General features: G+C 47.8%; 1 protein-coding gene across 1 annotated transcript in view; it reads right to left on the bottom strand.

The window, feature by feature from the left end:
• Positions 1-12,398, bottom strand: part of PUSL1 (pseudouridine synthase like 1) — a 71,929-nt gene that overhangs the window by 18,594 nt on the left and 40,937 nt on the right. The window contains exons 6-7 of the mRNA XM_081201686.1: positions 8,789-8,843; positions 1,548-1,710 (exon numbers count right to left, since the gene is read on the bottom strand). Coding sequence (XP_081057812.1) covers positions 1,548-1,710; positions 8,789-8,843 — 218 coding nt within the window. The remainder of the gene's footprint in view (positions 1-1,547; positions 1,711-8,788; positions 8,844-12,398) is intronic.

Consider the following 12,398-nt stretch of genomic DNA (forward strand, 5'->3'; position numbering starts at 1 on the left):
GTCCAGTGTAACTTGGTAGCACTGGGCAGAGCCCACAGTTCGAATCTCAGCTCTGCCACGAACTTGCTTGATAGCCTTAGGCAAGCCTCCAGCCTCCCCTTCTGCAGCTTGAGAGATGAGGATACTGACCTTCCTTACCGGATTGTTGTAGAAACTTATTACAACTAGATGCCCAGGAAGAGGTTCAAAGTTCTATACAAATGCACCCTAATTTTGCAAATCACAACCAATCTTCAAGCGTATTTTCCCACCAGCCTTGTTTTCAAAACAGAGACAAAAGAAGCAGAGCTCCAGTTCACAGAGTGGCTTAATTCTCCACAGGGAACTCTGGGAATTCTTAGGCGACCCCCTACACCCCCCCCCCCGGATGAGCTACATCTCTTCAGTACCCTTAACAAACTACAGTTTCCAGCATTCTTTGGGGAAGCCAGGACTGTTTGAAGCAGTATGATCTAATCAAACAAAAAAGAATCCAAACATCTTCTAAAAATGAGTTTGGCTCTGCTTTAAATGTATAGTGCAGCTGGGGCCAAAGAGGGAAAGGAAGATTCCCTCTATCCATGTTTTCCACACAATGCAGACATTTTTAATCACTCTTCAACATTTCCTTCTTTTCTCCTAAGTTAAAAATCTTGAAATGCTTTAGCTTTCCTCAAGGGCACTCTTCTCCCCTCCTGTGATGTCCAGCAATTGGCATTCAGAAGTACTGCCGCCTCCAACTGATGATTTGGTTCCCCTTTCCCAGCTTCACAATACCCTTTCTGAGATATGGCGACTGAAGCTTCCTTATATACCAGGTGAAACAAAGTTTCCATATAATCTAACGACAGGCAGCTGCTCTCCAGGGTCTCGGGCAGAGAGGTCTCTCTCTCCTCTGCAACCTGATCCTTTTTAATGGGAGATTTTTATTTCATGTAAGAGGACCTCTGCCCCAAATCCTTCAAATGCAGGCACATTGCAGCTTGGGATAATTAAAATCCAATTCATCACCCTGACACCACAACAGAGAACAAAAACAGTTTGGATTTTCCACCTTGCACACCAACAGATATTTGGCTGGCATGGCTTAAATGCCTGCCTGAAACTCCCCTGTAGATCCTGCCTATGTCTCGGGGGGGGGGGGCTGACAGTTTTAAGGGGGGGTGTTACTGAACGCAACACATCCAATAGCCTATTGACTTTGCTGTGTTAATTCACACCACAGAACCTTCGGAACACAAAGAATTCCTCATAAAAACCCCAACTTTTAAGAATTCCTTGCACCCTACAAACACCAGTTCTCCAACAAAGTGGGGTGATAAACAGTACCACAGGACCTACTTCTTGGCTGAGGCGCTCTATCTGCCCCTGAACTGGACCACTTCAGACAGGGGCAACCTGATGGTTGTGTGATGCACGCTCAGTTTTCGATTCATCTGCCTTTAGACAAGGCTGCACAGGGTCTGGGATGCTGAGGGTTGAGCCTGGTACCTTCTGCAGGCAAGGCTACTAAGCTAAGCACCCCCCCCTCCTGCGCCCCAGAAGCAAGTGGGGGTTCCCAGACTAACCAGCTTCGCAGTACTCCACATCTTTGAGGAAGAGTCCATCGGGCGGTGCAATGGTGTTATCGGGGTAAGCCATCAGGTCCCTGATCTCCAAAAGCCTTTGCACGTGATGAGGTTCGAGGCGGCCCTGGCCGACGGACACCAAGACGCCAACCATTCTCCGCACCTGGCAAGGGAAGGAAGGGGAGGGTCAAAAATCAATGCGGCGTCAGATGAGTCCCACAATCTGTACCCAGTAGGGCAAATCCAGGGGCTGCACCCCGTCTAAGTCAAGTCAACCCAATAGGATGAATCTATTGTTAGTCCTTGTCCAAGTACAGTGGTACCTCGGGTTACAAATGCTTCAGGTTACAAACTCTGCTAACCCGGAAGTAGTTGCTCCGGGTTCTGAACTTTGCACCAGGATGAGAATGGAAATCGTGGGCCAGCAACACGATGGCAGCGGGAGGCCCCATTAGCTAAAGTGGTACCTCAAGTTAAGAATGGACCTCCGGAACGAATTAAGTTCGTAACCTGATGTAGCACTGTAGAGCTGTTTAAATCAATGGGCTTAAGATAGTTGTGTCCATTCACTTCCATGGGTCTGACACGGGGTTATATCCAACATTAGACCTGGTTGGAGTTGCTAGACCCATTCAATTGTTTGTTCATTCAAAAGATTTCAGGGCAGTTCACAGAATAAAATACAAGATAAGACACAGAAAATAATTACAGCCAAAAGAACAGAACAATAACACACATGCTCTTCTCACAGTTATATTTAAAGGGCTGTAGGATATTAATCAGTAAAAGCCGTGGAAGTGAATGGGCATGAACAGCCAATGGAACGCTGTGCAAATGGAATGTGTGTTTTATTGACTTACACAATTAAGACCTTTTTTTTTTTTTTTTTGGCTAAGTTCTCGATTTCTTAGGATCCCCCGTCAAATAATGACAAACCTCTAAGCCACCAGAGACACCATGGGACTCTAGTTCCCATCAATCCAAGCCAACAGCCAGGGGTGATGGGAGTTGCAGACCAGCACCATTGGGAAGGCTGTAGGCTCCCCATCTCCCCAATAAATAAATAAAAACTTCAAGAATGGCGGTGGTAAGACAACAAACATTAAAACAAATATTGACATTGTCCCATTGGATGAAAGAAGAAAATAAGCTTCTGACAATTAAGAGAGCTAGAAGACACCAAACCAGATGCCTCCATTGGTTCTAGCTTGCCAGTTCTAAATATGCTTGGGAGCAGTTTTCTGCATTTGTCTCTCTAGTCTAGGAGGGGTCAGATTCCAGGAGGGGGTTAAACAAAACCTCTGGGGTAGAATCTGCCCTGAGCAGCCACTGCCAAGGACAGGAAACAGTCACAGACATTGCTTCCAGGGGCTGCTTGTGGGCTTTAATGCCTTTTACAGTTCTTGCTCAGCTGTAGAAGGTCAGTGGGTGGCCTTGACCAGGCCACTCCCTTTCAGACTGGCCCATCTCGCAGGCTTGTTGTCAAGGTTGTCGGGGTGGAGAAGAACGACGGAGTCCCCATCTTGAGCCGCTTGGGAGGAAAAACTTGAAAGAAACAGGCCTTTTCCTCCGACCCAGCAGAGCTGCTTTTATAAAAAGGTCACGTGGGCCAAAGAACCCGGCAGCGCGAGCCTGTCGGTTTCAGAAAGGAAACTTTAGTTCACTGCTCTCTTTCTTTTTGGAGGGAGGGCGGAGGTGAGTGAGCGTGTGAACACCTCGGGTGTCACCGACTTCTGCCCTTGCAAACTCTTGTGGGTGGACCACAAGCAAAGCCAAAATGCTGGGCTCCCCCCGCAACATTTCCCTGCAGCAGGATGTCGGATGGGTAAAAGACAGAAGGGTCGAGGCTCAGTGGGAGAGTTATCTACTTGGCAGAGGATCCCAGATTCAATCCCCACCATCTGCAGGTAGGGCTGGGAATGCCTCCCTGTCTAAGAACGTGGAGAGGCGCTGCCGGCCAGTGTAGGCAACACTAGTGAGGTGCATCTGTCTCCCTCATCACTGACTCTTAGGAGAACTATGAGGGCATTCCTGTTCCCTATAAGAGCTGGAAGATCCTGGCTGTGGCAGCCTTGGCAGGGTAATGCTTTTAGATGCTTAGGTGGTTTCTAAATATGTTTTTATTTCATTTTGAGTTGGGACTGCTTAAACGTTTTGATGTCACCTGCCCTGGCCTCCTTTGGGAACAAGGGCAGGAGAAAATAAGGTTAACAAAGAAGTAATAATGAATGCAAGAGACAGCTTCCCACATGTCTTCCTGAAGTTGGCAACCGTCTTGTTGGAGTTCGGATCAATGGATAGCTCTGTTGGTCAGAGCGCGGTGCTGATAACGCCAAGGTTGCGGGTTCGATCCCCATATGGGACAGCTGCATATTGCAGGGGGCTGGACTAGATGATCATCAGGGTCCCTTCCAACTCTATGATTCTCTTATTCTATGACTTGCAGCGGTGCAGTGGCAAAGCGCAGAGTCCCTTCCTGATAGTCACAAGCCATGCCCCCTTTGAAGATTATAGTGATTTTATAATCATGAAATACTAATAATAATGGATACATTTCAACCATCAGTGCATATCTCCACGTGTTGCCTTTCGGCTACATCTACTATTTTTTGTGAGGAAAAGGTTTTGGAGGTCTCCCAACATCTTCTTTCACAGCAACGTAAAGTTGTGTCTAACTCAAAAGTCCACTGCATGCAACAGAACTTGCCCCCTGCTCCCTTGAAACCAAAGCCTTTTGTGCTTCCAGTGTTCCTAAATGCTGAGCTTTGGGGCATGCATACTCTTGGGCGTTCTTCCTGCACCCCTTCTCCAGAGGGACTCTAGGAGCCAATCCTCAGTGGCTGACTCACCTCCTTTCACTTTGATTGGCTCCAATCAGCCCAAAACATGGGAAGACTTCTTCTCAGTGCCCAAAAACCTTTCTTTTTGTGCTGATTGGGCGATTCTTGGACCCAGGAGACAGAAACCACTACATCACAGCTGGTTTGGTGCCATTCCTAGGGAAGGGAGGGAGGGAGACGTGTCAGCCTGGGACCTGGGAGGTAAAGGTAAAGGGACCCCTGACCATTAGGTCCAGTCATGGCCGACTCGGGGGTTGCTGCGCTCATCTCGCTTTATTGGCAGAGGGAGCCGGCGTACAGCTTCCGGGTCATGTGGCCAGCAAGACTAAGCCGCTTCTGGCGAACCAGAGCAGCGCACGGAAACACCGTTTACCTTTCCGCCGTAGCGGTACCTATTTATCTACTTGCACTTTGACATGCTTTTGAACTGCTAGGTTGGCAGGAGCAGGGACCGAGCAACGGGAGCTTACCCCATCGCAGGGATTTGAACCGCCAACCTTCTGATTGGCAAGTCCTAGGCTCTGTGGTTTAACCTACAGCGCCACCAACGTCCCTTAGGGTTAAACCACAGAGACCAAGACAAACCTGGGAGACCAAGGTTCAAATCCCCACGCAGCCATGGGGCTCACGGGGTGACCATGGGGCCAGTCATTGCCTCTCAGCCTACCTTACCTCACAGGGTTGTTGTGAGGATAACGGGGAACAAGGTGGTGGTTCTGTGTGGGCTTCCTTGGAGGAAAGATTTATGAACCTATGAATGAATGAATGAATGAATGAATGAATGAATGAATGAATGAGAGAGACTGTGGAGGTGAAAATGAAGGTGTGGAACAACAACAGCTCAGACAAACCAAAAATAGCAGCCGCCCCTCTGTGAGATAACTTGGAAGGAAAAGGATGTGGTTCCATCTGCCTCCCTTGCAGCTGCCCACATTCAGATGCAGGCTGTCGAAATCTGCGAGACGGCAGCTTTCTGGACCCTTCAGAAGGTTGCAGTTTTGGTGTATTTGCAGGGGCTTTATATACTCTGCTCTTCCACCCGGGGAAGGCTGCCCAGAGCGGCCAGTAACTAAACATTTCCTTTATAAATGTAAAACCCCAACCGCCGCCACCAAATTACAGCACTCCAAAAGTTCAAGGAGGGGACAGCGGACGGCGGAAGAAGAGCACATGCATGCAAAGAGCACAAGGCACTCTGCGTAGGGCTGGGAAAGACTCCCACACAGCTGCTGCCAGTCAGAGTAGATGATAAGGAGCACATGGGACAAATGTTCTGACCTAGTGTAAATATAGCTTCCTGGGGGAGCATGCCAGATCTAAGGCTATGTGCATAAATTCCTAGCAGTTAAGGAGGAAGGGGGCCATGTTGCTCAGTGGGTGGAGCATTGGTGCTGCATGCCTAAGTTTCAACCCACCACATCTTTAGGAAGGGCTGGGAAAGACCCCCTGGAGGTGGCCATAGGAACACTGGAAGCTGGTTTATTACTGAATCAAACAACTGGCCCATCTAAGCTCGGTACAGTGGTACGTTGGGTTACATACGCTTCAGGTTACAGACTCCGCTAACCCAGGAATAGTACCTCGGGTTAAGAACTTTGCTTCAGGATAAGAACAGAAATTGTGCTCCAGCGGCATGGCGGCAGCAGGAGGCCCCATTAGCTAAAGTGGTGCTTCAGGTTAAGAACAGTTTCAGGTTAAGTACGGACCTCCGAAACGAATTAAGTACTTAACCCAAGGTACCACTGTATTGTTTACACTGATTGGCAGCAGCTCTCCAGAGTTTTCAAGGCAGGGAGTCTCTCCCAGCTGGGATTGAACCCGGGACCTTCTGCACACAAAGCAGATGCTCTGCCACTGAGTCACAGCCTTTCCCCAAGGTTGGCACAGACGGGACTGAGCTAGATGAGCCAGTGTAAGGCAGATTCCTATGTTCCTCAGGAGTAACTGCAGCTCAGCAGCACGCAGGTTTAATCCCTGACATCTCTGGCCAAAAGGACCAGGTAGGAAAGATACTTGACTGCAGCTTTCAGCAGTCCCAGCCTCTAGGATGATTAACAGCTGGAGTCCAGCAACATCTTGAAGGCCAGAGGTTTCCCTCTCCCCGAATACTGCAGGGTTCTTGGGGAGCCACAGGCCAACACAAACAGCACTTCTAGCTTTCACCACCAGAGGGCACTGCCCTCCTACACTTTGATGCTTCTATTCAACATTTCCCATTTAACTCTCTCTCTCTCTCTCTCTCTATTCATGCCATGCATTTAAAGCACATGGCTTCCACTCAAAGTACTTTCCTCCTTACAGAGCTACAATCCCCAGTGCCCTTAAACTACAGTTCCCAGCATTCTTTGGGGAACTATTTAAATGTGTGTCAAGCGCACTTTAAATACATAGTGTGGATCTGCTGTTTCCTGCCTGGGGTGCTTTGGATCTGTACTTTATCTAACCAAGGGCAAACACTGATGCCCATTCACCAAGTACTGACATGCCACAGCGTGGGCATAAAACCAGAGGGGGGCAGCAGTGAGAAGACTGTCAGTTTCCTTGAGTTTCTGATCCAGTGTAGATGTTCCATTTAAAGAGTGAAATAAATCTCAGCCCTTCGTTGGATGAGGCTATGAGGCAGTGTTGCATAGACACTTGCCTCAAAAGAAGATTTTGCACCTAGGCCCTGCAATTCGAACCCTGTGCCCAAGGCAAGCTGGACTCTGCAACCCGCATCAGCGATAAAAATTACCCCACTGTATTATTCGTCCTAAGTGTAAGTGCAAAATTCGTGTAAGTGCAAAAAGGGAGGCTAGTGTCCTACAAATCATGGGAAACAATCAAGAGGTACAGTAAACATTTTTTTGAGTTGGGGCAGCAGTGGGATCTGTCTGCAGAACTGATGGGAGTACTAGAGACATGCCCATCTCAACTTCCAGCTCCCAAACTTTCTACAGCAAATGCCACTGATCTAAGGAACTGCCTATTCTGGGCTAAGAAAGCAGGGGAAGCTACCAACTGCCACCATGCAAGGACTCTTTCATGAAATGTGCTCAACATGGAAACTACCAGGCTGCAAAAGAGAAAAGCTGATGGTTTGTGTTATATCCAACAGCCCTGACATGGCAGCTATTTTGCGACAGGCACTCACAGCACCCTCTCAAAACTTTAAACATTGGCCCCCAAAAGACCGCCGGCCCCTTCTTTAATCCAAGATTAGGGAGTCCTACAACAACACAGGTGTTGTTGGGATGCGGGTGGTGCTGTGGGTTAAACCACAGAGCCTAGGACTTGCCAATCAGAAGGTCGGTGGTTCAAATCCCCATGACGGGTTGAGCTCCCGTTGCTCGGTCCCTGCTCCTGCCCACCTAGCAGTTCAAAAGCACATCAAAGTGCAAGTAGATAAATAGGTACTGCTCCGGCGGGAAGGTAAACGGTGTTTCCATGTGCTGCTCTGGTTCGCCAGAAGCGGCTTAGTCATGCTGGCCACATGACCTGGAAGCTGGACGCTGGCTCCCTTGGCCAATAAAGCGAGATGAGCGCCGCAACCCCAGAGTCGGCCATGACTGGACCTAATGGTCAGGGGTCCCTTTACCTTTACCTTACAACAACACATTCCAAGTCCTAACACACACACAAACACCCGTAGAAAAGTGAACTTGGAATCTCTGCTGCATTCTTTCTCCTAAATATAAAGTACTATTCTAGTCCTTTATATTCCGAATGAAGGCCTGAATTAAAATGGAGCAAAGGAGGCTGTCTTACACCATGTTGGAGTGTTGCTCCATCTAGCTCAGTACTGTCCACACTGACTGGCAGCAGTTCCCCACGGTTTTCAAGGCAGGGAGTCTCTCCTAGCCTTACCTGGAGATGCTGCTGGGGATTGAACCCGGGACCTTCTGCATGCAAAGCAGATGCTCTGCCACTGAGCCACAGCCTTTCCCCAAGTTGGCACAAATGAGACTGAGCTAGATGACCCAGTGGTGGCAGCCACCGGATACGGGGATTAAACCAATTCACAGCGAGGGATCGGTCTAGCATTACTGGTCACAATGGCTATGTAGAACTTCCAGGTTCAGAGGCAGTTTACAGGGAAGCAGCAAAGGGAGTGAGTTATCACCTTCGTGTCTTAGATTCCCAAATCAGGATCACCAGCTCAACAACATTCTACAGTTCATAGAGTCGTATCCAAAGATCACATAGCACAACTGACTCCCCAGAGCAGGATCTGCTGTGCCACCACACAGAGAGACCATCTGATGAAGCCTGCTTCATGTGCAAACTACCAGGTCACAATATGGAGAAGGTGTTCAGAGCAGGACGCAAAGATACCAAACGCTGAAGATAAAAAGGGAGTGTAAAAACTGGGTTCAGGCCAGTTTAAAGCTGGCTTTTGTGGGGAGTTAGCTTTCACAGTACCTGTTTGTAGAGAAAAGAGGGGGCCGTAAACTCCATCTCCCAAAACCTCAGATGGCTGGAAAAAAGCAAAAGGGGGGGGGGGGGAGTTAGAGATAAAACGATCAGGATGGACAGAAGGAAGCACTTTTTCAACACTGTGCACTGTTCAACTCTGGAGCTCGCTTCTGCAGAATGGATTTTTGCTACCACTCTGGATGTTCCCAAGACCTCCTGAAGAATGATGTGGGCCCATCAGCTGACAGGCAGGAGGAGTGCATCCTTCTGCACCCAGTGGGAAAAAAGTCAAAATCAGTTTCAAAAATGAGTTTCCCAACTGTTGCTTTGCTAGAACAAGGCATGCTCTTGCTGTCTATCAGCTGACTAGCACTGAGGGCGCACCTTGCTCCAACAAAGAAGCTCACCGTAAGCATGCATGTGGGGCAGGTGGGTGTGCTAAAGCAGGATTCGGACTGTGGGCTGGAGCATCCCCACCCATGTTGTCAGGCCAGATTGGTGGCAGCGGACCAGCTGTTTCGCGGGGCTGCTTCTCCACCATCTCGCCGGCCCTGATGAAGAGTCAAGAGCATTTTGATGCCCAGCAGACCCAGCAGCACCCTTCACCTTAGCAGTGAGGGTCAGGAATGGAGCCTCCAGGGACAGAGGGAGTATGCCTCTGACCACCTGGGCACAAGCGACAGGGGTACAGCCACTGCCTTCATGCTGGGGGCAATCCGATGTACGCAGGGCAAGCTTCTAATAAACCAAGCAGCTCAAAAGCCACTTCAGCAGCATATTTTAAGTAGGAGTGGATGGATCTGTCGATTTCTACTCCGTGCCACTTTCATATGTGGAGTTGATACTTTTTAGTTGATTTTCATATGTAACAATTTATTTCTTGCTGCATTAGAGGATATTTGGACTAGCTGTTCACTAGGTCTCGCAATACGGAATTCCTTGCGTATTTTTTCGTAGCTGATTATTATGGGTAGTGTTTGTTTTGATGCTAAAGATGTTCAATGTAGTTGGTAATTCTGTCTTACAGAATTTGGCAGTCCTCTTGGTTTTTTGTTTTGTTTTGAAAGATTAAGATGTTTTCACCCAGGTCACAAACCATTTAGAGATGTGTTTAAATATAACTTTGGAACTCCCTGCTTATTAATATCAGGCAGGCGCCTTTGCGGTATCTTCTTCAACACCTGCTAAAAACATTTCTGTTTAGACAAGCCTGCCCAATTGTTGTTATGAACTTTCATCTGTTTCTACTATATTATCAATTTAGATTTTCAAAAGTCTGAAATTATTGTTGTTAATTTTCCCTATAGGTAATATTATCATTTTATCCTTTTTGTAAAATCCCTTTGGGGCTTTGTTTTTCAATCTTTCAAGCACTTTGTAAATCTTATGAAATAAATAATACAAATATAACAAATAAAAAGTATATAACTTGTCCAAGCGGACAATAACTAAAATACAGGTCGGATCCATCTCATTGCTGTGTATAAGGGTGGTGTTGTTTTTTTGAAGTTAACATTCACACTATTTTTGTATGCCTTTTTCAAAAAACATTTCCGCACACGTTCTACCATTTAAAAAACACCAAGACTTCAGATTTAGCAAGCATTTTGACATATTGTCTGAGAAGGTAATGGCAGAACTCATAGACGTGCATATGTTAAAAAGTAACTGCTTTCTGACCAGCATGTTAAGTCCAGGAAACGTTTTGCTTTAAAAACAAAAAACTGCAAGTCAGATGAAATACTTGAACGTTCTCAATTTTTTGAGTGCAGCGTTTGTATAATCTCCTCTGGCAAAAAAAAAATGAAAATGAAAATCTGGGTCCCTCTTATGGCAGAAAAGGAACTCATTGGACCTTTGTAAGTGGAGGCTGGTCCATCAGGGCAAAGGGGGCAGTGCCCCACCAAGCGCTATCTGGACTTAGCCAGCCACCACCTGCCTGTCTTCTTACACTTGTCCGCTTCCACCTCCCTTAAGTTTCAGGTGCAGTCCTTGCAGAACTCAGCAGGGAGTTGGCAGAACCAAACGTTGGCTCTGGCGCCACCTACTGTTGAGCTCCCTGCCTTCCTCCGCACCAGTTCCAATGGGCACCACCGCCTTTTGCCTGTGAGAGTGTTCGTTATGCTCAGGTCCACCTTTTGCAGGTTTTCCAGAAACATCTGCCTGCTCACTGTGAGGACAGGATGCTGGGCTTGACGGGCTGTTGGCCTGACCCAGCAGCCAGGCTCCATTAGCAATTTGTGATAAGATATACAATGGTAAAAGGTAAAGATAAAGGGACCCCTGACCATTAGGTACAGTCGTGACCGACTCTGGGGTTGCGGCGCTCTTCTCACTTTATTGGCCGAGGGAGCTGGCATACAGCTTCCAGGTCATGTGGCCAGCAAGACTAACCGCTTCTGGCGAAGCAGAGCAGCGCACGGAAACACCGTTTACCTTCCCGACGGAGCGGTACCTATTTATCTACTTGCACTTTGATGTGCTTTTGAACTGCTAGGTTGGCAAGAGCAGGGACCGAGCAACGGGAGCTCACCCCGTCGCAGGGATTCGAACAGCCAACCTTCTGATCGGCTAGCCCTAGGCTCTGTGGTTTAGACCACAGTGCCACCCATGTCCCTATATACAATGGTACCTTGGGTTAAGAACTTAATTCTTTCCAGAGGTCCGTTCTTAACCTGAAACTGTTCTTAACCCAAAGCACCACTTTTGCTAATGGGGCCTCCCACTGCCGCCGGAGCACGATTTCTGTGCTCATCCTGAAGCAAAGTTCTTAACCCGAGGTACTATTTCTGGGTTAGCAGAGTCTGTAACCTGAAGCATATGTAACCCGAGGTACCACTGTACTGTACTTTTCCGTGTACAAGACTAGGTTTTTTCCTTTAAAAATTATGCTAAAAAATGGGGGCTGTCTTATACCTGGGTAGAGCACAGTGCAAACTTCTTAAATTTGAGTCCCCCAAAATAGGGGGAGTCTTATACACAGAAAAATACGGTCTCTCTCTCTTTGTGTGTGTGTCTTACACAAATAGTTAAATATAAATCTTTAAACTTGTCAGGCTGGCAACACTTGAACAACAAATATTATTCACAAACTCCTCCAGACGGCGCCTGCATGAAGTCCCCCCACACCTCTCAGTTTCACAGTCAAGATAGAAGTAACTGAATAACCAGCCAACTGCCACCTCCTTTCCCCAATACCATCTATTCCTTGTGAAATACATTCCCAATGAAATTACATTACAAATACTGACAGGCTCTTCTTTTTTTGGAAGGGAGGGAATTGGGAGCCGGGGTCAAGGCCCCCTGGAGTCTGCTTGCGTGCGAGAACAGAGGACAGCGGCCCAGATTAAGGGCTCCGGCCTGCTTTTAGTGACTCATGAAGAGCCCGAGGCCTCTGCCTAAATCTCTCAGTGACCGAAAATATAAGCGATTCAGCCTTAATGGGAAGCAGGCGCAACAAAGCGCGATCGATAGGCTGCTCCCTCCCGCCTCCCTGCTTGCGAAGAGAAAGGATTATGGTTCCACTTAAAATCCTTCTTAAAAGCTGGGAGGGAAATGATGGGTCCAAATCTGAGAGCCGGCAAAGAGCACCCCAAATCTATCTTCGGCCTCAGTG

Source organism: Podarcis bocagei, assembly GCF_964188305.1.
Source record: "Podarcis bocagei genome assembly, chromosome: 7".
Taxonomy (NCBI): domain Eukaryota; kingdom Metazoa; phylum Chordata; class Lepidosauria; order Squamata; family Lacertidae; genus Podarcis; species Podarcis bocagei.